The 26887-nt window shown below is 37.1% G+C and overlaps 7 protein-coding genes and 1 pseudogene across 10 annotated transcripts; 6 read left to right on the top strand and 2 right to left on the bottom strand.

Moving 5' to 3' along the window:
- The first annotated feature begins 393 nt into the window (after nt 1–393).
- Nucleotides 394–5805, top strand: LOC104784546 (kinesin-like protein KIN-14I). 2 transcript variants are annotated; one of them, XM_087451693.1, is made up of 18 exons: nt 394–965; nt 1156–1322; nt 1416–1559; nt 1642–1875; nt 1978–2049; nt 2153–2221; nt 2331–2405; nt 2484–2618; nt 2722–2803; nt 2884–3153; nt 3231–3337; nt 3417–3595; nt 3689–3850; nt 3938–4191; nt 4280–4443; nt 4540–4653; nt 4738–5222; nt 5310–5805. In XM_087451693.1, the coding sequence occupies exons 1-18, from the start codon at nt 842–844 to the stop codon at nt 5431–5433; spliced, it is 2961 nt and encodes a 986-aa protein (XP_087307819.1). In that variant the 5' UTR covers nt 394–841; the 3' UTR covers nt 5434–5805. The 2 variants fall into 2 exon arrangements, with proteins under 2 accessions (XP_087307819.1, XP_087307818.1); XM_087451692.1 differs by having other exon boundaries at nt 3417–3850.
- LOC104784545 (fumarate hydratase 1, mitochondrial) lies at nt 5785–9937 on the top strand. The gene is made up of 18 exons (XM_010509579.3): nt 5785–6100; nt 6204–6375; nt 6452–6569; nt 6675–6824; nt 6956–7066; nt 7186–7269; nt 7618–7716; nt 7794–7844; nt 7933–7982; nt 8092–8173; nt 8296–8390; nt 8473–8539; nt 8634–8684; nt 8775–8870; nt 8962–9060; nt 9158–9187; nt 9289–9354; nt 9564–9937. The coding sequence occupies exons 2-18, from the start codon at nt 6230–6232 to the stop codon at nt 9648–9650; spliced, it is 1482 nt and encodes a 493-aa protein (XP_010507881.1). The 5' UTR covers nt 5785–6100; nt 6204–6229; the 3' UTR covers nt 9651–9937.
- Nucleotides 9938–10289: 352 nt separating this feature from the next.
- LOC104784544 (ethylene-responsive transcription factor ERF071) lies at nt 10290–11140 on the bottom strand. The gene is made up of 2 exons (XM_010509577.3): nt 10996–11140; nt 10290–10899 (listed from the first exon to the last, which is right to left on the bottom strand). Exons 1-2 carry the CDS (start codon nt 11081–11083, stop codon nt 10463–10465), a joined length of 525 nt encoding a protein of 174 aa, XP_010507879.1. The 5' UTR covers nt 11084–11140; the 3' UTR covers nt 10290–10462.
- A 580-nt stretch (nt 11141–11720) lies between these two features.
- Nucleotides 11721–12766, top strand: LOC104784543 (proline-rich protein 3-like). Its single transcript, XM_010509576.2, has 2 exons — nt 11721–12023; nt 12299–12766. Exons 1-2 carry the CDS (start codon nt 11774–11776, stop codon nt 12631–12633), a joined length of 585 nt encoding a protein of 194 aa, XP_010507878.1. The 5' UTR covers nt 11721–11773; the 3' UTR covers nt 12634–12766.
- An 828-nt stretch (nt 12767–13594) lies between these two features.
- LOC104784542 (protein SEED AND ROOT HAIR PROTECTIVE PROTEIN-like) lies at nt 13595–14467 on the top strand. The gene is made up of 2 exons (XM_010509575.2): nt 13595–13847; nt 13978–14467. Exons 1-2 carry the CDS (start codon nt 13682–13684, stop codon nt 14340–14342), a joined length of 531 nt encoding a protein of 176 aa, XP_010507877.1. The 5' UTR covers nt 13595–13681; the 3' UTR covers nt 14343–14467.
- A 1797-nt stretch (nt 14468–16264) lies between these two features.
- LOC104788720 (putative pectinesterase/pectinesterase inhibitor 20) lies at nt 16265–19355 on the top strand. Its single transcript, XM_087512882.1, has 3 exons — nt 16265–17006; nt 17370–17816; nt 18466–19355. Exons 1-3 carry the CDS (start codon nt 16460–16462, stop codon nt 19158–19160), a joined length of 1689 nt encoding a protein of 562 aa, XP_087369008.1. The 5' UTR covers nt 16265–16459; the 3' UTR covers nt 19161–19355.
- Nucleotides 19342–20423, bottom strand: LOC104788719 (RING-H2 finger protein ATL64 pseudogene; annotated as a pseudogene). Its single transcript, XR_015598165.1, has one exon. The product of XR_015598165.1 is annotated as an RING-H2 finger protein ATL64 pseudogene (transcript).
- A 2599-nt stretch (nt 20424–23022) lies between these two features.
- On the top strand, nt 23023–24948 carry LOC104784541 (U1 small nuclear ribonucleoprotein A). Of its 2 annotated transcripts, none has more exons than XM_010509573.3 (5): nt 23023–23290; nt 23400–23572; nt 23949–24042; nt 24297–24388; nt 24495–24948. In XM_010509573.3, exons 1-5 carry the CDS (start codon nt 23191–23193, stop codon nt 24783–24785), a joined length of 750 nt encoding a protein of 249 aa, XP_010507875.1. In that variant the 5' UTR covers nt 23023–23190; the 3' UTR covers nt 24786–24948. The 2 variants fall into 2 exon arrangements, with proteins under 2 accessions (XP_010507875.1, XP_010507874.1); XM_010509572.3 differs by having other exon boundaries at nt 23070–23290; nt 24294–24388.
- Nucleotides 24949–26887: the final 1939 nt, after the last annotated feature.

The following is a 26887-nucleotide window of genomic DNA, read 5'->3' as shown; positions in this document are numbered from 1 at the left end:
GATTTGGAGTAAAGGGCATCGAAAATGATTAACACGATGACACTAAATTTTCTTCAAACGGAAAAATGTGACCATCTTCCAAAAAAAGCAATGATCTTTGGATTCAATTAAATAGTTATTATACTACTAATTAATCAAAACTGTACTCATGGTAATAGGAGGAACAATTATATCATTGATGAGAGATCCGATTGAAGCAACAATACAATAATAAATCGTAACGAACTTAAAAATCGATATAAATAGTAAGGCTTTTAATAATAAATAAAAAGGAAAATCCAAACGGGTAGACCGAGGCTAACCGGAAAGAAGAAGAAAAAAAAGAAGATTACATCGCGTGATCGTCACGCGCGAGAACCTGAAATACGTTTTTTTTCATGTTGGTTAGAAGAAGAGCCTTAAGATTAGAGGTGGGGGGGGGGGGGGGGGAAGAAGAAAAAACGAAGCTACAGGTTCGGGGAGTGGAGTGGAGAGAATATAGAGAGAGAAGGAAGAGTGAAGAGGACAGAGTATAAAGGCAGTTGTTATAATAGCTTTACAACCTTTGTTGTGTATCTTTGTTATTTTTTTTTTCCCAGAGAGAAAGAGAGAGAGAGAGAGAGAGAGAGATATAGCATTCATTGATTCATGGAGGAGGAGGTTATGAGTATTCTTCCCAAGTTACCTTTTTAAAAAAGCTCACCTCTTAATTTCTTTACCAGGCAGGAAACCCAAAAAAAAAAAAAAAAAAAAAAAAATCCCAATTTCTCTCCGATCGATCTTATTTGGATCGGACTCGAGTGTGTGAGCTCACCCCTTAATTTCTGTGAAGAAGTTCCCTACTATTATTGTTATATAGTAAATGATGGCGACGGAGGATGGAGGATTGAGCTTCACGGTGGCTTCAGTAATGCAGGATGTGTTGCAGCAACACGGCAATGGCCTTGGAGATCATGATTTACTGTCTCGTCGAGCTGAAGAAGCTGGTATCTATCTACTTCTTCCTTTCAAATTCTTCTTTTTATTTTGGTAATTCGGAATTTTGCTTTCTTTCTTCTTTCCCTAGTGTGACTACTCTAGCTTTAGTATTTTTTTGTTAAATTGTTAGAGAATGTGCTTCTTCTTCTGGTTTAGATAGATTTAAACCAGAATCGTCTTGTGCGTTTGTTTGCGTAGCGTCGAGGAGATATGAGGCAGCTAATTGGCTGAGAAAGATGGTTGGAGTTGTGTCAGCTAAAGATTTGCCTGCAGAGCCTACAGAACAAGGCCTTAGGCTTGGCTTACGAAGTGGTATTATCCTTTGCAAAGTCCTCAATAAGGTTCATCCTGGAGCTGTTTCCAAGGTTTCTTCTTCTTCTTCTTCTTTTTTTTTTTTTTTTTGAGATTATTATGTTTTTGCAAAAGCGGTTCCTGAGAAAATTTGATCTCTCTTCCAGGTTGTGGAAAGTCCTTGTGATGCCATTCTTGTTGCTGATGGAGCTCCCTTATCTGCATTTCAGTATTTTGAAAATGTTAGGAACTTCCTTGTTGCTATCCAGGATATGGGCTTTCCTTCTTTTGAAGCTTCTGATCTTGAGCAAGTATGTACCCTTGGAGATTTCTCATTTACTTCAATCAAAGAACTACTGCTCATGAATCTCTTTCTTTCTTTTTTGGTTCTAGGGAGGGAATGCTTCTCGAGTTGTGAATTGTGTTTTGGCAATCAAATCGTATGATGAATGGAAACAAAGTGGTGGAATTGGAGTTTGGAAATTTGGTGGCAACATAAAGCCTCCTACACTTGGTAAATCATCTTTTGTGAGAAAAAACTCGGAGCCGTTCATGAACTCTTCTTTATCCAGAACCTCATCGATCAACAATGACAAGTGTCCCTCTGACACCGATTCTAGCAAGCTGGTTGGCCTCTTCAACTTTCTCTAGTTGGTTTTTTTTTTTCTTTCTTTCTGAAGTGGAATGTTTGACGTTTTTGTGTCTTTTTGTTGTACCCTATGTTTTCAGTCCAGTTCAGGTTCCTTGAGCACCCTTGTTCGTGCTGTTCTATCAGATAAAAAGCCTGAGGATGTTCCCAAAGTGAGTTTCAGACTAGTTCGTTTAGCCTACTCTTTTGTATATATATCGTTGTCATTTCGCTGTGTTATGTTCTTGATGTAAATTTCTAACGCTATGGTAACAGCTGATTGAATCTCTGCTGAGCAAAGTTGTACAAGAGTTTGAAAATCGAGTTACAAATCAGTTTGAGTTGGTATGTTTCTGTTTCTTCTCTCTCTCTCTCGGTTCATTGGTTAGTTCACAGAACATGATCTTCGGTTGTGTCATAATTCTTCTAATCTGATAATTTCTGTCATGTGAAGGTTAGAGCAGCTACAAGAGAATCAACTTCTTCACAGAACAACAAACCATTTCTTAAACCTCATGGTGAAAGAGAGGTTAGAGCAGCTTCAATCTTTTTCTGTAAAAGATATAGGTTAGATGATTTTGCTGATTACTGAAGTGCCTTTTTGTAGAGGGAAGAGAAGAGTTTCAAGGCAATAATAAAGAAAGATGAAACCAATCAGAAAATCCAGATTGTTGACGACGAGGTGAAAAATCGACAATTTAAACAACTGACAATCTTCAACCAACAACAAGAAGATGTAGAAGTAGGCACTACACTACTCCATCTAAACTTATCACAATTTCTTCGAGTTTGGGATAGCACTGATTCTAAGTGTATCTACTGTTCTTTATGTTTTATTATTATAGGGACTAAAGCAGACACTCTACACTACAAGGGCTGGTATGCAATATATGCAGAAGAAATTTCAAGAAGAGTTCTCTTCTCTTGGTATTCAAATCCTTCTTTTCTTACTTTAGTTCTGATTATCCAAGAATTTGAAACTAACGGATCTATATATCTGTCCACAGGTATGCACATTCATGGCCTTGCTCATGCTGCTTCTGGTTATCACCGAGTTCTTGAAGAAAACAGAAAACTTTATAATCAAGTGCAGGATCTCAAGGGTAGCATCCGTGTTTACTGTCGGGTACGACCATTTTTGCCTGGACAATCCAGCATTTCTACTACAATTGGGAACATGGAGGATGATACCATAGCGATTAATACTGCATCAAGACATGGAAAATCACTCAAATCCTTCACTTTCAACAAAGTATTTGGTCCATCTGCGACTCAGGGTAATGAAACTGAAACGCCTCGCTCTTATTCTTTAGTGATTGAATTGAACCTGAACGATCCATCTTGCTTTTTGTAGAAGAGGTATTCTCTGATATGCAGCCATTGGTCCGTTCTGTTCTTGATGGATACAATGTATGCATATTTGCATATGGTCAAACTGGATCAGGAAAAACATTCACAATGGTAAGATTAGAGTTGAAACTATAGTATTTTGAAGCACTTTGAAGCTAGAGAAATTTATTATTGTTTCTAAATTTTCTAGAGTGGACCAAGAGATTTAACAGAGAAGAGTCAAGGAGTTAATTACAGAGCACTTGGTGATCTGTTTCTTCTTGCTGAACAAAGAAAAGACACATTCCGCTACGATATTGCTGTTCAGATGATTGAGATTTACAATGAGCAAGTCAGAGACCTTCTCGTTAGTGATGGAAGCAACAAAAGATATCCTTTTTTCATGAATGGTTATAAGTTTTATGTTCTGATTAGAGATCATTTTCATGTTTTATTTTCATATTCCTTAACATTTTTTAATACGTTAGAGATCAGGAATAGCTCTCAAAAGGGTCTAAGTGTGCCGGATGCAAGTCTTGTTCCCGTTTCTTCAACATTTGATGTTATTGATCTAATGAAAACTGGGCATAAGAATCGAGCCGTTGGATCTACAGCCTTGAATGATCGAAGCAGTCGTTCTCACAGGTAAAAGGGGTAGAGAGAAGGCATTAATCTTCAAATATCTTATGCAAACTCAATATAACATTTGTCAATCTATTTTTTTTTTTGCAGCTGCTTGACTGTTCACGTTCAAGGAAGAGACTTGACTTCAGGAGCTGTTCTTCGCGGATGTATGCATCTTGTGGATCTAGCAGGCAGTGAAAGAGTAGATAAATCCGAGGTTACTGGAGACAGACTAAAAGAAGCACAACACATTAATAGATCTCTCTCTGCTTTAGGAGATGTGATTGCTTCCCTAGCTCACAAGAACCCACATGTTCCTTACAGAAACAGCAAACTCACACAACTACTTCAAGACTCTCTAGGTACAAGGCACCAAGCAGTTTATTCCTGAATACTTGCAGCTAAAAACTCATTTTTTCTTAACTTGGGATTTCAAATATGTTACATCAGGGGGGCAAGCAAAGACATTGATGTTTGTCCACATTAGTCCTGAGGCAGATGCAGTTGGGGAAACAATAAGCACTTTAAAGTTTGCAGAGAGAGTAGCTACGGTTGAACTCGGTGCTGCGCGAGTGAACAATGATACTTCAGATGTTAAGGAACTCAAAGAACAGGTTTTACTTTTTGCTTAAACTGAATCTGTTCGTTCTACTTTCTTGGTTGATGGTGTTTCAAACACCGTGTTTGATCGGCTTTGCGTTTGTTTATAGGTTGCTACGCTAAAAGCAGCTCTCGCGAGAAGAGAAGCAGATTCACAGCAGAGCAAGATCTTCACAACTCCTGGTGGTTCTGAGAAACACAAAGCCAAAACTGGTGAAGTAGAGGTGACTATTCTCTTGTCAAACTCCACTTTTTTTAATTTTAAAAATCATGTCTCAAACTGGAAAATGATTTATGAGTGATTGTAGATTCATAACAATAACATCATGGCAAAGAAAGCTGAGAGCTGTGAGGTGGAGGAGATTACAGTGAACTCACCGCCTTGGCCACCAGTAGCAAGTCCAGGGCAAGCCTACAGAGAGGATGACCCAAGTTTTGGTTCCAGCGAGTGGGTTGATAAGGTGATGGTGAATAACAGACAAGACGAGATGAGAAGAGTGGAGAGTCTATGGGGAGGAGGCACAACAGAAAATGGAATTGGTATTCTGCCGGAAGATTTTTACAGGAGAGATTTGTCTTCAGACACTTCAAGAATATTCTCTGAACATTCTTACAACATCTTCATGGGAAACAACAACGGCACAGATGATCTAGATGCAGCCACAAGTGACTCATCGGAGCCAGATTTGCTGTGGCAAATAAACCAATCCTCCAAGACACCAACAAGAAGCAATACTGAGTCAAAACCCAAGAAACAACCCGTCTCAAAAGCGATAAGAAGTCCTCAATTCAGGTAAATTGTCATTCGAATGGGAAACAATAACATAGAAATCTTAAAACATTGTTACTTATTGTATGTTTCCAAAAAAAAAAAACGCAGGAACAACTCAAACTCGGTTTCACGTCCTTCAGCTTCACAGAAGCTAACAAATGGAACTCGTGGCACGAAACAACAGTTAGGTCCTGCTGATATGAAGCGGAAAGCTGCTAACGCCAGACATTGAAAGGCCACACTCACTCACCCGTACGGATACATACATACAAACAAACTCACATGGATTTTTATTCGTTTCTTGATTTGATTATTTTTCTTCCACTGGTTTGTTTTCTTGATTCTTCCTCTTTCTCGTTTGGTTGTGCAAGTTTCGATATATAAATATATATATAACACACAGTCACAGACAAAATAGGTACTGGACAATGCAGCAACAATTTCTACTTGTTGCTCTCTTTCTTTGGTTTTGTTTTTTCTTTTTTGTTCTATTTTATGTATATTCATTCTTCCACTAGTTGAACATAAAATATATGAAAGATTTGTATGTAAACTGTATTTGCCTTGTGAGTTTTTTATAGAAGTATTTCTTTAGTGTCTCAAATCAAATCAAATCAAATCTCTGATTTGATGCATTTCTTATTAGAGTTACGAACTGATTATCTTCCATATTTGAAAAAAAGAAAATAAATATAAATATATTTTGTTGGAAAATAGTAAATACATAGAAATTGGAAAAAGTATTTACGAATACTTTTCAAATATCGACAAACCTTGTTGATTCGTTGAATATTATAATTTGAAATTAATACCCTTTTTTTTTTAACCCTATCTCTCACAGCACTTGTTCAACTTGATCCGTCGTCATCTCTCAGCTCTCCATCTTCTCGTCTTCCAAGGTTTTTTGTTTTTGCCATTTACAGATTGGGTCGTAGAGTTGTTATTTTGGTTAGAGAAATGCGTAATTTGATAATTCCTCGCTCGCTTCTTTGTTGACTGCAGTATTACTATTAGGTAGAGAAGAATCCATGGCGATTTTTCAAGTCGCGTCGCGGCGGCTCTCCGGCGGAACAACTGCGACGGCGCTGCGTTATGCCACTGCGCTGAGATCTTATTCGACGTCGTTTAGGGAGGAGAGGGATACCTTCGGGCCGATCCAAGTTCCTTCCGATAAGTTCGGGATCTGATCGTTGCGTATTCTCTTTTTTTTCCTCCCCCCAATGGAAACGTTTCATAGTGTTGTTTTGCAGATTGTGGGGAGCTCAGACGCAGAGATCGCTGCAGAACTTCGAAATCGGTGGTGAGCGCGAGCGAATGCCTGAACCAATAGTCCGCGCTTTTGGCGTCTTGAAGAAGTGCGCTGCCAAGGTAAACACCCCAGCAGCTCCTCTAAGATTTTGGGATTTCGGATTCAATTGCTTTCTTGCTTTTTGGTTCGTCATAATATATATTTAGTAATAACTGTAATTATAGGTTAACATGGAATATGGTCTTGATCCAACCATTGGGAAAGCTATTATGCAAGCTGCTCAGGAAGTAGCTGAGGGAAAGCTCAATGATCATTTCCCTCTTGTTGTATGGCAAACTGGTAGTGGGACTCAGAGTAATATGAATGCTAATGAGGTAATTTCTGTGCATTCTTTAGAGATATGTATGTTTTTAGGATCTGGTTTTATATTGCTACAAGAGAAGGCTTTGTGTTTATGTTTCTTTCTCTTTTGGCTTGTTTTTTTTTTTTTTGGGACTCTTCGCAGGTCATTGCTAATAGAGCAGCTGAGATTCTTGGTCGCAAACGTGGTGAAAAATGTGTGCACCCAAATGACCATGTGAATAGATCACAATCTTCTAACGACACTTTTCCGACTGTAAGCTTTGATTTTTTACATGCTTCAAGTTTTTTGAATTGCTTTATGAAACAGGTTTTTTTTTCTTCCATTCGTATATGTTGGCTCACTTCCCTGTCATATTTTTTGGCTTTGTCTAGGTCATGCACATTGCAGCTGCAACCGAGATTAATTCGAGGCTGATACCTAGTTTAAAAACTTTGCACAGCACTTTGGAATCTAAGGTCTGACTTTGTTTTTTCTCTTTCTCAAGTGACACACTTGATCCACTCGCTAAATACACAATACTCTTTAAAATTGAAACTTGCTCTGACCTCAATAGTATCATGAATCACTTCTAATTATAGTTCAATGTGGTACTATTTATATCCGAGAGTTGCTTTTTAGATGTTGCAATGTTCCATTTTTTGTAACATCTTCTGACCATGACACTTTGTTATTTAATCCTGTTTTCTTATACCTTTTTATAGACATCTTACCACTCCTGTTGCATTAATGCATTTGCACTCAGGCTTCATGGTCTGTCTGCTATGCATTCTTATTTATTGCCAAACTTACCTTGTTTCTGTCAGTCGTTCGAGTTCAAAGATATTGTGAAAATTGGAAGAACTCACACTCAAGATGCTACACCTTTGACATTAGGACAAGAATTTGGTGGCTATGCTACTCAAGTAAGTGGTGTGTTCAGAAAACTGTGTTTTTTCTAACAAAAGTAAAAAATCACATGCAATCTGGAATTCATCTGCAGGTTAAGTATGGACTTAGCAGAGTCACCTGTACTCTACCCCGCCTCTATCAGGTTTGGGAAATGATATCTTTGGGGGATCTGATTTCTTGAACTTTTCTAGTTATTGCTGAGCTCTAACTTGCTAGAATTGTTTGGCCAGCTTGCACAAGGTGGAACTGCGGTTGGGACAGGATTAAACACGAAGAAAGGGTATATCTCATTTTGAAGTTGTTTTCCACAATTCCATCCCAAGTTCATCTCTCCTAAAATTTGATGTTTTACTAGTCCACTGTTAGTAACACTAGTAATATCTGTACAGGTTTGATGTAAAGATAGCTGCTGCAGTAGCTGAAGAAACAAACTTGCCATTTGTCACCGCCGAAAACAAGTTTGAAGCTCTGGTTAGCCTTTAAACTACCTCTATTATTTGTAGACATTGGACCCATTCGCAGCCTCTAGGGCCAACCATAGAAGATGTTTCTGAACGGTGAAATCAGTTGCTCAATTATTCTGCTTGTTTCAGGCTGCACACGATGCTTGTGTTGAAACCAGTGGGTCACTTAACACAGTCGCCACATCGCTGATGAAGATCGCCAATGATATTCGTTTTCTTGGAAGGCATGTCATCTTATCTTTATGGATTATTTTCTTCTTCTTCAAAATGCACTATGTTCTTATAGTTTAACATGTCTTTATATAGTGGCCCAAGATGTGGTCTTGGTGAACTTGTTCTACCTGAAAATGAGCCAGGAAGCAGTATCATGCCTGTATGAATGCAATCTTCCTTTGCTCTTCTGTCCTCTCCCTTTTCCCATACTTTCGCCTTAGGGTTTCAATTGATTTTTTTTTTCTATTTCTCAGGGGAAGGTAAATCCTACACAGTGTGAGGCCTTGACTATGGTCTGTGCCCAGGTAAGTTCCATTAATGTTGTTAAGCTATGAATCTAAATGCTAAGATTTTATTGTTTCTGACTCTTTGGGCTGCATACAACAAAATTGCAGGTTATGGGAAACCATGTAGCTGTGACAATTGGTGGGTCAAATGGTCATTTTGAATTGAATGTATTCAAGCCGGTGATCGCAAGCGCTCTTTTACATGTACATTAATCATCTTCATTGTACTTCTGTTTCTTTGATTGTATTTAAAATATGGCGCGATCTTAACCATTTGATCTCGCCTCTTTGACAGTCCGTCAGATTAATAGCAGATGCTTCAGCTTCGTTTGAGAAAAACTGTGTGAGGGGCATTGAGGCCAACAGAGAGAGGATCTCAAAGCTATTGCACGAGGTAGGCTTATTCTCTCGTTTGTTAGTCTGAAAATTGTCCATGATGTGAAAATGTTCTCTGGGAATTAATTATTTATCTTCATGTATTTTCTCTGTAGTCTCTTATGCTTGTGACATCACTGAATCCGGTAAGTCTCCAAATATTGAACTCCGCCTTTACTTCATCTATTTACCAATTAGGATTACAAATAAGTTTACCTCGATACTAAATTCTCGAATCCTTTACCAGAAAATCGGGTATGACAATGCTGCAGCAGTTGCCAAGAAAGCTCACAAAGAAGGATGTACATTGAAGGTAAAACAAAAAAGCCTTTGTTATGATTTGTCTCGAAACAATTGTGATTTACGACAAGAGAAACAAGGTTCTTGTCTGGATCAGTTTGATAGCAAAACATCTGATGTGCTCTCTATATTGGATTCTAAACATTCTTCAAATGCAGATGAGAAACTTGTCTGAAAAATCAGTTTGTTAAATCTTTGAGTTTTTGAAATTTTATCCTGCAGGACGCGGCTCTGAAGTTAGGCGTTCTTACTGCAGAAGAGTTTGACACTCTTGTTGTTCCTGAGAAGATGATTGGTCCATCAGATTGATGTTGTTTCTGGAGACAAAGCTTCAGTTACCATTATTCTTCTGATGCCTGATTTAGGTTATAATAAAAATGAGCAAGTCCTGAAACTATATAATTCTAATTTGATTGGGAGGGGAACATTGTTTTTCAGGGAATTTTTTTGTTTGTTTTGTTGAATAAAGAGAGAACTCAGCGAGAAAGAAAAATTGTATTTCTGAGCTTTTGTTTCCCCACCTCTCTCTTTCTCTTTACTGGGGACGGTACGAAAGAACTACGAAATTTTTTAGCAGAGCTAGTGTGGTTATATCACTCTTTGAGCCCATTTTTCTAAAATTTGGCTTTTCTGGGCCCTTTATTGGACCTCAATAGAAACGAGGCCAAACTAATGACGTGGTGGCGTAAAAAGTGTAAGAAAACAGACACCCCTTAACGATGAAACCATGTGCGGCGTCAAGCCAACAGATTCGGCCTTTTAACGCCGCCACAGCCCCACGGGCCACGGTTTCTCAGAGACTGTCTCCATAATTACTTATTTTTTACATACCCAATATTTCTCCTGAACAACTTTGAAGACAAAACGATAATCTTAAAATAATTTCGTGATTTTGATCGATCACATCTCTTGAAACATAAAAAACAACGGTGAATGAACACAATAAAGGACGGAATAGTACCAGTAGTGACTAGTGAGAGTAAATTTTTTAGAGACAGACAATAATGGAAGCTTTACAGAGCATATAATACGGTAGATGGAAACAAATTAGACTTGTTGTTAAAGACAAGACAAGACAAGATTATTAGCATATTAATGAAATTAGCATCCGGGGAATAATTTTAAGATTTAGTAGTGAGAGAGTCATCTTCTTCTTCTTCTTGGAAGGTCCATAGATTACCAAGGTCCGTCGTCGATTGGTCGTCGAGAAACGGAATCTGATAGAATCTCATGTAATCCTCAAACGCCATCAGCTCCTCCTCCTCCTCCTCCGACAACAAGCTCTCTACTTGGTGGTTTTCCAAATTCATCATCTCCTTTTGATTTGTATCACTGCTACTAGTGTTTGGGAAATTCAGTTTCGCTTTCTGGCCACGGATTTTGATGGCTGCAACGTCGTAAGCTCGAGCAGCTTCCTCGGCGGTTTTGAATGTGCCGAGCCAGACACGTGTTCCTTTCCTCGGGTCACGAATCTCCGCTGCCCATTTGCCCCACGGCCTCTGCCTTATCCCTCTGTACAGATTCTTCCTCTCTCGCTTCCCATCTCTTTGCCCACCAACTGTTCGACGATATTCCCCAATGAAAAACCAAACGGTTATTATATTAGGTGAAGCATAACAAAACCAATACCAAATACGAAACCAAAGTGTACCACCTGAGACGGGTTTACGCTTCTTGTTGCTGCTCACAGAGCCGGCTTGACTCGACCAGATGAAATCTGATATAACAGCGCCGCCACACATTTTTATTTCTTTTGTTGTTTTGGTGTTTTGTGTTATATTGAAAGAGAATCATCATTGGTATTGGGTTTTTATACAGAGAGAGACAAGTCAGAGTCGCTGCAGTTTTTTTTTGCTTGACGACCAAGTTCTTCTAGAAACTTATCTCAACTTTGTTATAAAAGTATAGCATTACCTATTTTGCTGCCAAATTCTATCTAGACACATCATACTGTACATACTTCTACTCCGATCCTACCTCAAGATAATTATTACATGACCAAATAAATGATTTTAGATCTTTTAGTTTGTTTATCTAAATGTCACATAATCATTAATGCATGTAAAAAGAAATCGTACATTTATAAATGTACTTTTTAGCAATATATAACCATAATAAAAAATCATCGCGTCTCAATCACCGGTTTGATTCGGATCCTTGGTGTGTCATTTGATAAAATACTATTCTATCAAAACATATCCCAATCAATATTAGATTTTGGGGGTGAAATGCTTTACTAACGTTGACACAAATTTAAACGTGCACCCAATTAGTCTCTTCCCCCCCCAACCAACATCTAGCTGACACTTGCCTCATAATCAATCTTACGATAATTCTATATATCATATTGTGTTCTATATAGTATAAGAGCCATGTCTTGTGATCAAACTTTCAACTAACCAAACAACACCACGAACAAGAGCTATTTAACAATGGTATCCACAAGCCCCGCCACTTCCATCCTCCTCCTCGCGCTAGTGTTGGTTGTGGCCGCCGCCGATTACTACGTGCCACTACCTACCACGTACAGTACTCCATCACAACCTTACGTTCCCATACCAGCCACCACCTACACATCACCGGTTGAGACTCAGCAGCAGCACTTTCCAAAACGAAACCCTGATTTTGCCATCGAAGGTCTCATCTTGTGCAAATCTGGCTACAAAACCTACCCTATCCAAGGTGCAGTTGCAATTTCGATTTTATATTTTGCCATACATTTTATTACAGCTTAGAAAAAAATAATGTAAAGTGTTTATAATACAGTATGTGGAGCAAAACACTTTGGTAGAAATTGAGTCTTTATTCGGGAATAAGAGCCGCTTCTTGTTGACAATAACATAATTTTATGCATATCTTAGAGTACAAATTTAACTTTGAATTCTGAAATATTGGAGAATTTTTAAATTTGTCATATTTCGTCTTGGACTGAGCCAAACCGGTGCTGTACTTGACAGGGGCCAAGGTTAAGGTTGTGTGTCCCATCTTCGACTCATACGGAAAGCTAGTGGCTAAGGTTACAATCTCGAGCTACCCAACGGACTTGAAGGGATATTTCTACTTCGTTGCTTACGGACTCTCCCTCAAGGTGAAGAACATCAATAGCTGCAACGTGAAGCTTGAGAGTTCTCCGCTCTCCGCGTGTAAGACTCCGACCAATGTCAACAAAGGTGTCACCGGAGCTCCACTTTCTTCCGACAACTCCAACTTCCTTAGCCACGACAATTTGATCCTCTACACCCTTGAACCTTTCTATTTCTCTAGCCCCGTGGCTCCCAAACCGGTTTACTAGGGATCACAATAAATCATTAGATCGTGGTTTATGCTTATTTTCCATTCTTTCATTCTTGGCTATGCTTTTTTTTTTGTTTGCTTCACTTTGAATAATAATACGTTAATGAAATCTTAATTAGTTTCCTAAAGAATAAGCTGTCAACACTCAACAAGAAAATAAAACAAGAAATGTTACTAAGTTTGAAAATTCATCGTTATATTTTTGGTTCTTTCATCCAAAATGTGTCTGATTGAGAAAGACTGATATTTAAATCGTTGAAATTAACTAATATAGTATATAGTAGTAGTTATCACTACGATTACTTCTTCTTCTTTTTTTTTGGTTCGAACATTATGATTACCTAAAACCACCTTAAATAAACACTTGCTAAGTTATTTAAGATAATAATTTTCTTTGATCCCAAGTTAATTGGGTTGAGTCCGTCGAAACTTTAACAATTTTTGCGTATAAACTGTACTAATGACAGCATTAAGAGTTTGAAGTTATTTTAGTGGAAAAACGTATGCAGGTGAAAAGTGATTTCATCTTTTTTTTGTCCACGTGATTAAAAAAAAGTAAGTACCGTAATAACGAAATCATGCCTTTCGTTAATTTTGTTTAACGTCAAATCTCAAATAGATAAGTACAAATATTACCATTAGTACATTAATTAAGATTAAGAAAAATTGTTAACAAGAGAGACTCGACGCTTTGTGGTATCTTGTCGAACAAAATTGAAACTAAATATCTATAACAAATTATGTATTGTAAATTAAAATAAAATAAAAAGTGGCTGCACGTCCTCTAAATGCATCAAAAGGAGACACTATTGTCTATTGGATGCATAATAATGCAATGATTAGTATCATCATGAGCCAATACGTGCGCTCAAGTCAGATCCCTTATTCTCATAGATATACTGTAATTAATTTTAGATTGTTATCAATCTAATCGCAAAAAACCCTATATAACGTACTCTCACAGTAGAGATTTCATGCATTGTCAATAACACACAAGTTATACATCTATTTATCTATATTACATCTGAATATTGTATACTTAAAAAATGGCACAAACTTTTTCGTTGTGTTTCGTTCCTTACATGCTACTTCTCTCGTCTCTGTTCGCTGCCGGAGTAACGACAATCACCGAGGGGGAACTGCTTTCCTCGATGATCGGAGTTCAAGGTCTCATCTACTGCAAACAAGGATCTAAGCTTACCCCTCTCCAAGGTAATTAGATCTCATCATGCTTCATGAATATATATATTTTGACAGGATGATATATCATATATAGTGATAGAAATATTCATTCAATATAGGGATAATTAATTAACTGAAATTATGGTATGTGGACGTACAGGTGCAGTAGCGAGGGTGACATGTGAGAGAGCGGATGAGTACGGTTACGAAGCAGAGGATGTGACGGTGCTTAGCCAAGCGACGGATGCGAAGGGTTATTTCCTGGCGACGCTTTCTTCGTCGGAAGTGAAGGATTCTTATAATAATAAGAAGGCAATGAGGATCAAAGAGTGCAGGGCGTTTCTTGAGCTTTCTCCATCTGAAACGTGTTCTTTTCCAACGGAGATCAACCGTGGAATCAGCGGAGCCATTCTCCAAAAATATCGTCTACTAGAAAACAAGCTGAAGATGAAGCTCTTCACCGTTGGCCCTTTCGTCTTCTCGCCCGAGGAAACTCACGACAAGTCTATTCCCAACGGCTACTAAATTTTGTAATCTAATTCCCTAAATGGGCCTTACGTAATAGGTGAGCCCGCTATATATCATGTTTTCATCCGGATGTTCAACGACGTATGTTTAATTTACAAACATCTTATATATTCCTCCTACGATTCTTGATATATATCATACACTAATACACATGTCATACTTTTGGTTGTGGCGGTTGCACAATTCATACATGCCAAAGTTACTGAAAAGTGAAAACGTACGTACGTACGTGGAATACAATATCTTCTAAATTTGGAAATATATAGGGTGACGAAGATGAAACTGGAAAGTCAAATAATTAATAAACACAACTCGAAACTTGCCTTAAACATGCGATAGTGTGAAGAAGGCACATGCTTTCTCCGCGTAATCCGAAACAACTAGTGCTAGTGGCTTTTGGATAAGTAAGTATTATCATTAAAAAAACGAAAATTGGTTGATTAAAATATACGTACAGTTAAACAAATTCTCTTAAACAACGCTTTGACTTTACAAAAGTTGTGTGTGTGTAAATTTTCTTGAGTTACGCAAACGGTCCAACTCCTCGCCATTGCATGTAATTTCTTCACGCGTTGTATTTTCATATCAACTCAAACGTCGGCTTTTGCAAACACTCTTTATAACTGAGACGCGGTTTAATCAAACCTTATTATATATACTATCCTATATCCACAGTGCCAACACGCCCAACACGCATTATATTTATCCCAAAAATCGAAAAATAAGTGAATTTTTGAAATATCAATGATAACATATGCTACATATTCAATATATATGCTTATGTTTTCGTTCCGAATATATATATAGTGTTATTTTTATTAGTGTTGTGTTATTCTCTATGATAATATATAATCTCCCACATGACACGTACACAGTCAACCTTAATGATACATACATTTATTAATTAATTGTATTTTTATCAATTAATTCTAAATACAATGGCACATTGTATTTGTAATATGTCAATAAAGTTTAATTTATATTGTATGACGGAACTACGGTCAAATACATGTGTAGGTAGTGAATTAAGTAAGATATTACTAGTATATATCGATCTGTTGAGAAAAAAGATCAATATATAATCTACGAACATTCTATGAAAATTGATTCGATTTTATGTGTCACTATGAATACAAACATATCCAAAATACGTATCTCATGGCTGTCCTCTAACTTTAAAACAAAATTATCATACACAGCCAATTTAATGCAGCAAAATTAACATACAGTATAAATCAATAATTAATTGGATTCGTTACAACTTTATAAATTAATGCAGTACTATACGTTTTTTCGTTTATAACAAGAATTTATGATAAAGACTAGCTGATCAACTCTTGAATATATACAGTATACATTTAGTTCTGAGCAATGGCAATCGAAGTAAAATAAAAACTAAATAAATGAATTACCATTTGAACTCAAAATATATATATATAATTGTCCAATACTTTTTCCAAATGTACAGTTATTCTAAATTTACTCATTTTCTGCATGGAACCTTCCCTGTATACAGTTTTAAAACGAATTTTATTTGCAATGGTCCATAGTTAATCAAAGTTCATATTGTCAAGATCTTGACTTTATTGATGTGCAATGTGCTGTTTTACCAACATGTTATATATATAATCGATAATTTTCTTGTATTGCCTAACGTTGGTTGACAATTTTAAATTACGAAAACTTCACTCTGATTATACAAATTCAAATTGCCGTAACAGAAGTTGCTCAAAATTTGACTTTTCAAATAAAATCATAAACCAAAAAAAAAAAAAATTCAATCAACCTTCAACTTGAATACCCATTTAATCATTCTCAGGGATGGAGTTACTTCTTAACTACGGTGATTATTTAACTAATTAATCATTCTGTGAGAGACAGATCCATATATGCGTGTGAATATCATAACAATATGGTATATATGTTGATTTTTTTGGACACCGCCACAATTATATATGTTAATATGTACACACACATTATTATTGACTTGAAGTTGTTTGTAAACAAAATTCAAGGTTTCTCAAAACCCTATATATAATCCAACACACTTAACAAATTAAATATCTCCAACCAAAACACACGATTAAACTCAAGCAGTAAACAAAACCCAAAAGATGTCTCAAAAACTCATGTTCTTGTTCACCCTTGCCTGCCTCTCCTTATTACCATCTCTTTTATTCTCCGCCGAAATACCGGCCACCGGAAATGCCACTTCACCGTCAAACGTATGTCGATACGCGCCGGATCCATCATACTGTAGATCGGTTCTTCCAAACCAGCCCGGAGACATATACTCCTACGGCCGTTTCTCCCTTCGACGGTCTCTCTCAAGGGCCCGCCGTTTCATTTCGCTGATCGACGATCAACTTAACCGGAAAGGCAAAGTGGCCGCTAAAGCCACCGTGGGGGCTCTCGAAGACTGCAAATTCCTAGCCAGCCGGACTATGGACTTCCTCCTTAGTAGCTCACAGACCGCCGATTCCACCAAAACGCTATCGTTATCTAGGGCCGAGGATGTTCACACATTTCTTAGTGCAGCCATCACCAACGAACAGACTTGTCTTGAAGGACTTAAATCAACGGCATCAGAAAATGGTCTCTCCGGTGATATTTTCAACGACACAAAACTCTATGGGGTGTCTCTTGCCCTTTTCTCCAAAGGTATAAACAAAATATTATCAAGCATGCACGTATTCTCCATTTATTTTAATTTAAATATACACGTAATCATATATATTGTGACACGAAATCTTCATTTCATTTATACTAATCTTGCCTTCGTGAAGAATGATTTATTTTATTAAAGAAAAAAATCACTCTCTATAACTGATAGCGTACGTAATGGTTTGTGTTAGAGTATCGATGTGATATAACTCGGTTCAAACATGCGTAATACATGTTAAATAACCAAATATCGTTAGATTTCATAGAAATCAAGACCACAAAAATACTAGTGATAAAATCAAAATATGTGTGTTTGTGTAAACTAAAATATGAAATAAAAATATCGTGCATGACTTGTAGGTTGGGTGCCAAGAAGGCAAAGATCGAGACCGATTTGGCAACCACAAGCCCGCTTCAAAAAGTTCTTCGGTTTCCGTAACGGTAGACTACCGTTAAAGATGACAGAAAGGGCACGTGCCGTTTACAACACAGTGACTAGAAGTGGGAGAAAGCTTCTCCAAGCTGAAACAGACGCCGTTCAGGTGAGCGACATTGTGACGGTGATCCAGAACGGGACGGGAAACTTCACGACCATAAACGAGGCAATTGCAGCCGCGCCAAACAAAACAGACGGTAGTAACGGTTACTTCCTGATCTACGTAACGGCGGGATTGTACGAGGAATACGTGGACATTCCCAAGAGCAAGAGGTATGTGATGATGATCGGTGACGGCATTAACCAAACGGTTATCACCGGAAACCGTAGCGTCGTTGATGGATGGACCACTTTCAATTCCGCCACATTTAGTAAGTTCATCTTTAATCCCTCAAAAAACTAATTTTCTTTTTGAGTATATACATTTTTGATTATTATTTAAAAGGAAAAATTGTATTTTTACGTGCAAAAGGTAGAACATAATATGCGGTTTAAAACGGATGAGTATATAAATTAGCATTCGAGTTTCGTCCACACAATTCTAAAAAAATATTTGAACAATATGAAGACATGTGCACAAAACATGGCTTCTTCGTGCAAGTGCGATTTTACTATTGTTTTAGAAACTTTTGTTTTTCAAACAAATATATCATTGTTTAAGAAACAATAATTGTTATTAGCAAAATATAAAAAATAATCATTGTAAGTCCACTTAGCCTTCCTTTAGTATATATATAGACTTTCCCATGCAATGGATGGCGACTTGGTCTGATGGTCCACCAAAATTCTTGACGACTCCACGTCAATTCGTCGTGTCCTCAACTAACCTAATACCATAGTCCAATAAACTAGAATTAATATTTCTTCAAGTATTTATTTTTAGTTACTTTTTGTTTCATAGTTTTTCTTAATCATAACAGACCACATTCACCTCAAACGAGAATTTATTTGTATTTAAAGTTTTGTTATTGAACTGTAATTAACTAACTCTCAATATATATATTTTTTTTCAAATGGCAGTTCTATCAGGTCCCAATTTTATTGGCGTGAACATAACAATCCGCAATACGGCAGGACCGACCAAGGGCCAAGCCGTCGCATTGAGGAGTGGTGGGGACTTGTCTGTTTTCTATAGTTGCAGTTTTGAAGCCTATCAAGACACCTTATACACACATTCTCTCAGACAGTTTTATCGTGAATGTGATGTATATGGTACCGTGGATTTTATATTCGGTAATGCTGCAGTGGTATTACAAAACTGTAATTTGTATCCGCGTCAACCTCGCAAAGGTCAATCGAACGAAGTAACGGCTCAAGGCCGCACTGACCCGAACCAGAACACTGGAACCGCGATCCATGGTTGTACCATAAGACCGGCGGATGACTTGGCAACGAGCAACTATACAGTGAAAACTTTTCTTGGTCGACCTTGGAAAGAATATTCGAGAACCGTTGTAATGCAAACTTACATAGACGCTTTTCTTGAGCCGAGTGGTTGGAATGCATGGTCCGGCGATTTCGCATTGAGCACACTTTACTATGCGGAATACAATAATACCGGACCCGGATCTAACACCACAAACCGAGTCACTTGGCCAGGTTATCACGTCATCAACGCTACTGATGCTTCCAACTTCACGGTCACTAATTTTCTTGTTGGTGAGGGCTGGCTCGGACAAACCGGAGTGCCTTTCGTGGGTGGACTGATCGCGTAATTAACCTTTATACGTACTGTTAATTAGTGACATATTAATTAATTATAGTATTGTTTAATTATTCATGTGTTTTTCTTTTTTGTTCTCAATCATATAATTATTTTAAGTGGTGCCTGATTCCATTATACGATTTGTATTGTTTTCATCGAAATGTAATAATAAACAGGAACGGGTAATCAAATTTAAAGTGAAAAACACCACTAATCAATAACAAATAAACGTACACAACTATATAAACACGATCACTATATAAACACGACACCGTCGTAGATTCATGATTCATCGATGAGTACACAACTACACACGCTCTCCTCAATGACCATCTGATATCGGTGCCACGTGTCAGCTTTAAAAAAGAATAAAGCAATGATATTTTTACCGCGGAATAAAAAAGTCCATATAAAGCCTTTTCAAAGATAAAACCGGGAATTTGGATCCGGTTTGGTTAAGTAGGACCGGATTCGAGCCATGAGATTCAAAGTCTCTGGGAGTCTCCACCATGACGCCGACGAGATCAATGGGTTCTCTCTCGCAAGCCTCCATGGCAAATCTCAACGGCGAGGAAGAAGAAGCGGTTTCTTCTACTACGTGGTGGACCACCGGAGCTCTGCAAAGCGGGCAAGTGGATCTGGAGCGGAACCAAGTGTCGATGCAACTGACGTGAAAAGAGTGGCCACACTTAGGGAGGATGCGGCCTTCTTCTTCTTCCTCGAACTCCGATAAGCAGACGGCGCACTCCTCCTTCTCTACCTTGGAGTTGGAGGAGCAGTATACGAAGATCGGGATCTTTTCGAGAACCGCCGGGTCGAGAGCTTGGTCACCGGGGGAGGCGGAGAGAGTGCGGAGGTGAGCACGAATACGGCGGCGAATGCGACGGTTCTGACGAAGGAAGTGCCATCGGGCGTAGGTGTGGAAACAGAGGATCATAATAACGGCCACGAAGAGGATGATAGCGGAGGAGAGCATGATTTTACCGTTGAGAGCGTAGCCTGAAGAAGGCGCGCCGTCGTGGCTCACGCTCCCCCAAATTGGCTTTGTGCTTTCTTCTCCGATTCCCATGATTCTTCTAGTAGTAGCGAGAGATAAAGAGAGAGAGTGGGAAGTTTCGTTTTAATGGTATGTGCGTAAGCAAAGTGTAGTGTGGGTTTTAGTTAGTCTTTAGATCTCCCCTCCTCATTATTTATAGCAAATGTTTATTACGAATATTACGATTAATAGTTGGGTGTCTCATATTTGTAAGTATTTTGGGAAATAAAAATAAAATTTAAAGTACTTTTTGGTTCAAAACAGAAAAGTGTTTGCCACTTTCTCTGTAAATCATAAGAGTTAAAGCCTAAAGAAAAAGGAAACCTACAAGTTCTTGAATCCACTTGTGTTGTGTGACTTGTTGTCAGTTCTCTCACTTCTCAGTCGAAACTCGACAACTTCTTGAACCCACTTGTGACTTCTCTGTCTGTCTACTGGTTATTATTTACTCGTCAGTATTCAGAATATATATTTTGTTTTTAAACATTGTTATGTAATTAATAACCAGTAAAATTGAACAAAGATGACGCAATTGTACAATTCGATCAATTGTTTAGAATCGTGGTTTATATATTCAGTCAATATCAATTATGCTAAACTTGATTTTTTTTTTTTTTAATTACATGGTATCATCATTGCATAGTCTATACATATTTTCTTTTTAGATATGGATGGCAAAATCAATAATAACGAAATATATGCATGAGTCATGCAGAAACGATCTATTAATAGATTACCAACTGAATAATTCACAACTGAAGTGCTAGATGCATAACACGTACGAGAGCATCATTATAGTCTCTTTGCTTATGGATGCTTTAGAGATTGTCTCAATCTTAATTTGTTTCGCTTTGATGGATCTAGCACTTGTTTTCTTTTCCTTTTTAATAACTACTTTTTTTTTCTTCCTTTTTCGTATATTTTCGTCAAATGTAGCTTCTTTTATTCCGTTCGAGTCATTTCCTTTCATTTTCAAAAATATGGCTTTAAGACCATTTTTACACATCAGAACCTAATAGATGTTTTGTCGTGAAGAGGATGTAAATTGGGTTTCCGCTGGAATTTTCTAGTCTGTTTTTTAAATTGATAACGACCTTAATGCTCTATGCCTTTTTCTGTCTTGTTTATACTTTTTATAACATTGGTCTACCTCGATAAGAAAATAACAAAATATTTGATATTGGTCTAAATATAAATAAAGTTATGTAATCCCTTTAGTTTAATACTAACATTGGATTGGGAGCTTCGTGAAATGTTATACTTTAAAATACTAGTATTTTGTTGTACATAGTTGTTGTTTTTAATCACGGATTTGCTCAAACGGCGGCCGCAGAAACAGCTAATTAATCTATGGGTATTCATTTGGTTTGTTAATGCCATGTTGGGTAACTTTATTTGATTATTGTTTAAACAATTGCAATTAGAGATATAGAAAGGATGATATTATTATGATTTATGAACAAGATAAGACTGTCCAATGGTCAAAACATTCCCCAAGTTGGCATAAAGTTATATTTCCTCAAGCCATGTGCCGCCAAATCTAGAATACTATCAAAGTTGGCAAAAGAAAAAAAAGAAAAAAATTCCAAAAAAGAAGAAGGACTATGTTTTGTTGATTGAATGAATTAGTTAATAAATTGACGATAAATAAATAAATCATTCACATTTCAACCCTGACCACATTTTCTTCTTAACAATTTTCTTTGAAAGGATGTTGTTATTGTTAGTCAAAAAATTAAAAGGCAAGAGAAAAAAAAAAAACATTTACAAAAAGTTAGGCTGCACAAATAAGGACATCTGTGAAAAAGTGAGAATTGATTAAAAATAAATACAATAAATAAAGAAGGATATCTAGCTATTGTTATTTTTATTTTCAAAAATGATAATTCCCTAATTCAGTAAATAATTAATCAAAACTACATTCAGACATAATTTTATTATTTTATACAATATAATAATTAAGCTCACTATTATTTAGTAAAATTGAAAAATGATGTATTAACTATCAAGTAGAAATTATACTGTAATAGATAAATCTACTTGAGTAGTATGTTAAAAAATAATTGTGATATTCCCATCAACTGGCTGCTTTAAAGAAAGAACATAATAAAACCTGAGAAGGCGTAGGTGCATGATGTAACACCGAGTCAAGCATACACATCGGGACGTACTAGTCATGGCCTACTCATTCCTCTCCTTTTATTTCCTTTACTTGTAACTTTTTTCTTCCTCACCTTAGCTACTTTTTTTTTTTTTGGGTCTTCTTCTTTCAAGTCATTTCGAATCTAAAAGATTAAAAAAGAAAAGAAAAAGAAACTTAAAACAATAACACTTAACAGCTTACTATAAGCAATCAGAGAGAAAGAAAGACAGCGACGCCAATATTTCAGACAAGCTTAAGTATAACAAAGATGAGGAGAAGCCAACGTTCTTCACTAACACACAAACTAATCATAGCGTGAGAAGATGTTTTGGATCAACTAAATATATTTGACAAAGAGAGCTACCCAAACAGAAAAATGATCAAACATCCAAAACCCTATAATGCCCACAAAAAAAAAAGGAAAAGAAAAGTTTTGAAAAGCCGACTATTATTTGGTAACTGGTTACTTCCGAAGTTGAGAGCATTTCTCTAGTTCAAGCCTCTTCTAGATTACCACTACAATACAAGGATCAATGTTTCCACTTATGATTTACTAATAATATATGGAAAAAGCAGAGCTAAGCACAAGTATCATATATCTCTGATTATAGCAGTGTCAAGTATAATCCATATATAATAGTTTGGGCTATGATCCAGTCCACGTGGAATAAATACAGGCCCATTATGAAGAAGTATTGGGCTAAATGATGGGCTTATTTGGGGCAGAGTTTTTTTTTTATATATATTTCTGATTTTGGGGGTTCCGGCCTCCTCCGGGTGCTCTGCTCTCCCTCGACTATATTCATTCATTGATTCTTGTCGGCTCTCTCTCTTACGCAAAATTGGACTGGCCGGAGAGAGATGGAGATGCAGCAGGAGGCTAATCAACAACAAGGATCGGAGGTTTCTCCGAATCAGACGATTTACATTAACAACCTCAACGAAAAAGTGAAGCTTGACGGTGTGTGTGATTTCTAATTTTTATTTTCTTTTAATTATCGTATAATCTTGTCCGATTCGAATTGAGTTTTGATTTAGTTTGCCTCTTGTTGTTGTTGTTGTTGATGCAGTGCTGAAGAAATCGCTGAATGATGTGTTCTCTCACTTCGGAAAGATACTGGAGGTGAAGGCGTTTAAGACGTTGAAGCACAAAGGGCAAGCTTGGGTTGTCTTCGAAGAGGCCGAGTCTGCTTCCACTGCTATTGCCAAAATGAATGACTTCCCCTTCTACGATAAACGCATGGTACATTAGTCTTCCTTACTTTGTTTTATAATCCATGTCTTTGGTTTATAGCTTCTTGCCCTTTACTTGGTAGGTCATTAGGGTTTTAGTTTCATTCCAGGTAGCCTTGTTAGTTAGTTTTGGGTTCTCTCTCCCTCTACTTGAGATTAGTGTTGTTTGGTTTCTTTTAGGTTTTTTGAACAAGTTTTATACAAAGGCTGTGCAAAGTACTTATCTTTCTAGGTTCTGTTCTGTTGAATTACTTATCTTTCTAAGTTCTGTTTGCTTACTTATCTTTCTAGGTTATGTTGAATTACCTATCTTTCTAGGTTCTGTTTACTTACTTTATCAATCACTTTGCTATATTAATCCCCTAAACTCTTGACGATCTGGACAGAGAATTCAATATGCCAAAACAAAGTCAGATGTGGTTGCCAAGGCGGATGGTACATTTGTTCCTCGCGAGAAGAGAAAAAGACATGAGGAGAAAGGTGAGACTTTGAAAGTTTTTTTCTTTCTTTCCTTCGTTTGCTTGCTTGGCTCACTTTTTGACCATTGCTGCAATGCACATGTACATGTAGATTTATTATTCCTCTGTTTCTCATTCCCTCTTTCTCCCATTGATCATTAACTAATCACATACTATGTGAGATGCTGACTGTCTGTATCATTCATGACTTTGTGATATCTTTGCTTCCCCACAACATGTTTTCGCATCTAATAAATATCGTCTTTGTAACAGCAGGAGGCAAGAAAAAGAAAGACCAGCACCATGATTCCACACAGATGGGCATGGCCAACTCAGCCTATCCCAGTGTCTATGGAACTGCTCCTCCTGTGAGTTATCTCAGCATTTTTCTTTACTCTATTCTTGATTCAATGCGTTTGGGGAGTTGCTCTTCCCGTATTCTAATCACTGTTCTTATTGCCACGCTTTTCACAGCTTTCGCAAGTACCATACCCTGCTGGTGTGAAACCCATTCTCCCCGAGGCACCAGCTCCGCCAAATAACATCCTCTTTGTCCAAAACCTTCCTCACGAGACAACTCCAATGATGATTCAGATGTTCTTCTCCCAGTACCAAGGGTTTAAGGAGATTAGGATGGTTGAAGCCAAACCGGGAATCGCCTTTGTGGAATATGCAGATGAGATGCAGTCAACGGTCGCAATGCAGGGACTTCAAGGTTTCAAGATTGAGCAGGACCCGATGCTCATCACGTATGCTAAGAAATAGACAAAGTTCGTTTCAATGAGATGTTTGTATCTGTCAATGTGCTTCTTCTATGGTTTGTGCAAGAAGGAAAATTGTTTTTGTTGTAGAATAGAATATTACAATCGTCTAACTTATTAGTTTTTTTTTTTCATCTAAACTAATAAGCATCTTGATTCAGTGTTAAGCTAAGCTTTTGTCACCTTCTTCCACTTATGGATAATAAGCCTTTCCTTCTATAGCTATTATCTCCTGATACAGGAGCAAGTATAACCTTTGCTCTGTAATGTATTGACCTTCTGAACTGAAAGGCCTGTGCTTTTAGTTCTTAGAAGGAATAGAGACATATGGCCATATGGGGAAAGCGATCAATCGCCTGAAGCTCTCTCGTAGGTGGCGCAAGACTTAATGTCTTCCATCTCCGCATTGCCTATATGTAACCGCTTTTGTTTGCTTTCACTTCTTGTCAAAGGTTTTAATCATCATATAAACTCATTCTTAGTTTTATGAAAGTCGAGTATGGAATTAATGTATACACCTATATATATAGCCTGTGATATCAGAGCTTCATAATATTAATATCTATCTAGTTTTGGAAGTAGAAAGTATTGGTCATACGTTTTATTAATTTTGCTATATGGAAATGGTGATGCAAAAAAAAGAAGCAGCATTTATCAAAGGAATAAGAAGAAGAGGAAGCACATAATCATGATACATTGATACCTGTTAGACCGTTAATTTGACTGGTTACACGAAATTATATTGAATCTATGGATGATTGTAATGTTATTTTCTTACGAATTCTTGGATATCTAATAAAGAACAAGAAGCAATCATTATGTGATGTTGGATTGGTGAAAGAAAAGTCTTTGTTGTGTAGCTGTTTTTCTTTGTTGCTGCTGACGTGACCGACGATAAAGGTTCAAACTCGTGCGCCAAGAGAATTAAGTGAGCGAACTCTTTTTTGATATATTGAACACTCCATGCATTTAAGTTATCAAACAACAAAAGCATTCATTAGACAGACGATGGTTCAGTAATTGAGTGAGCCCTTTAGCGGGAAGCACGAGTGTCGTACGGACACGTAAGCATTAATGTGTTTATAGATTTGGTGATGACTTCATTGTCTGACTCTGTCTCCTCTTTTTACAAGACAAAAGATTTGTTGCTGATTCATCTTTGGTCTGCAGGTCACACACACCGCTTGCTTTCTTAGTTGCATCTTTTTTCATCTAATCATCGGGCAAGAAAGCTAATTTTAGTATGTAGATATGCAAAGTTTTACAACTAACAAAATACTACTCAACAATTTGTTTCATTATGTGAAATTAATTATATACTCTTAGTATGGCCATATGTCCGATAAATAAACACCTTGAATAATAGTGGATCACTTAGCTAGACTCTACACTTACTATAACAATTTAACTAGTAAGACCACTGGCTATTGAGTCCATGTCAGGCCTGAGGAGGATTATAAATTAAACATAGACTACATAATATATACACAATTAATGTGAGAGGGAGGAAAAATATCAACATAGGGACCTTACAACCTCATCATATTATGAATGGTGTCTTTGTTTTTATGTTAGAGAAAGTTAGGACAACACGCAAAGCCCTACGTGCACTCTTTCATTATTCCTCTCTTCTTTTGCCCCCAACAGTCTTTGACGACCTACCTTCCTCTTTTTGACCCCCTTTCTCTCACACACACATATGTTATTAATTCAAATTAATGGTTCTGCTATGCTTCGGCATTTATCATCATGAAAGAGTTTCAGTATTAACTGAGAAATAGAAAAAGCTCTCATTTATGTAATACAGTACAAAATCGACAGAGATAAAATGTAGTATTATAAATTAATATTTGAACTTGAAGAGTTTGGTATACGCCCGTAACTCAATTCTAAATCCTTCCGAAACCAAAGAATACGGATCCTATATTTTTTACATGTCCTAGAGTAGATGCTAATAAGATATTGCTTGTCAACGCGTGACCGGCTACATATAGGATCCTAGCGAGAACACAAAATGGTATACATTGGTACACCTAGATAAGATTATGTAGAGTTAGTGAAATTTAGGACAGACAGCAAAAAAAATTATGGAATTAAAAGCTTTTA

Source organism: Camelina sativa, chromosome 5 (assembly GCF_030686135.1).
Source record: "Camelina sativa cultivar CO46 ecotype springtype chromosome 5, ASM3068613v1".
NCBI classification, from domain to species: Eukaryota; Viridiplantae; Streptophyta; class Magnoliopsida; order Brassicales; family Brassicaceae; genus Camelina; species Camelina sativa.
This window is presented reverse-complemented; position numbering and strand designations above follow the sequence as displayed.

Coding starts and splice junctions, on each gene's coding strand:
- LOC104788720 (XM_087512882.1), top strand. CDS start 16,460: ATGTCTCAAAAACTCATGTTCTTGTTCACCCTTGCCTGCCTCTCCTTA. Junction 17,007..17,369: donor TCTTGCCCTTTTCTCCAAAG/GTATAAACAAAA, acceptor CATGACTTGTAG/GTTGGGTGCCAAGAAGGCAA. Junction 17,817..18,465: donor TTTCAATTCCGCCACATTTA/GTAAGTTCATCT, acceptor TTCAAATGGCAG/TTCTATCAGGTCCCAATTTT.
- LOC104784546 (XM_087451692.1), top strand. CDS start 842: ATGATGGCGACGGAGGATGGAGGATTGAGCTTCACGGTGGCTTCAGTA. Junction 3,338..3,416: donor CAGGAAAAACATTCACAATG/GTAAGATTAGAG, acceptor TAAATTTTCTAG/AGTGGACCAAGAGATTTAAC. Junction 4,192..4,279: donor ACTACTTCAAGACTCTCTAG/GTACAAGGCACC, acceptor ATGTTACATCAG/GGGGGCAAGCAAAGACATTG.
- LOC104784541 (XM_010509572.3), top strand. CDS start 23,191: ATGGAGATGCAGCAGGAGGCTAATCAACAACAAGGATCGGAGGTTTCT. Junction 23,573..23,948: donor CCTTCTACGATAAACGCATG/GTACATTAGTCT, acceptor CGATCTGGACAG/AGAATTCAATATGCCAAAAC. Junction 24,043..24,293: donor AAAAAGACATGAGGAGAAAG/GTGAGACTTTGA, acceptor TCTTTGTAACAG/CAGGAGGCAAGAAAAAGAAA.
- LOC104784542 (XM_010509575.2), top strand. CDS start 13,682: ATGGCACAAACTTTTTCGTTGTGTTTCGTTCCTTACATGCTACTTCTC. Junction 13,848..13,977: donor TAAGCTTACCCCTCTCCAAG/GTAATTAGATCT, acceptor GTGGACGTACAG/GTGCAGTAGCGAGGGTGACA.
- LOC104784544 (XM_010509577.3), bottom strand. CDS start 11,083: ATGTGTGGCGGCGCTGTTATATCAGATTTCATCTGGTCGAGTCAAGCC. Junction 10,900..10,995: donor GAAGCGTAAACCCGTCTCAG/GTGGTACACTTT, acceptor ATCGTCGAACAG/TTGGTGGGCAAAGAGATGGG.
- LOC104784545 (XM_010509579.3), top strand. CDS start 6,230: ATGGCGATTTTTCAAGTCGCGTCGCGGCGGCTCTCCGGCGGAACAACT. Junction 8,391..8,472: donor GATATTCGTTTTCTTGGAAG/GCATGTCATCTT, acceptor GTCTTTATATAG/TGGCCCAAGATGTGGTCTTG. Junction 9,188..9,288: donor TTGTGACATCACTGAATCCG/GTAAGTCTCCAA, acceptor ATCCTTTACCAG/AAAATCGGGTATGACAATGC.
- LOC104784543 (XM_010509576.2), top strand. CDS start 11,774: ATGGTATCCACAAGCCCCGCCACTTCCATCCTCCTCCTCGCGCTAGTG. Junction 12,024..12,298: donor CAAAACCTACCCTATCCAAG/GTGCAGTTGCAA, acceptor TGTACTTGACAG/GGGCCAAGGTTAAGGTTGTG.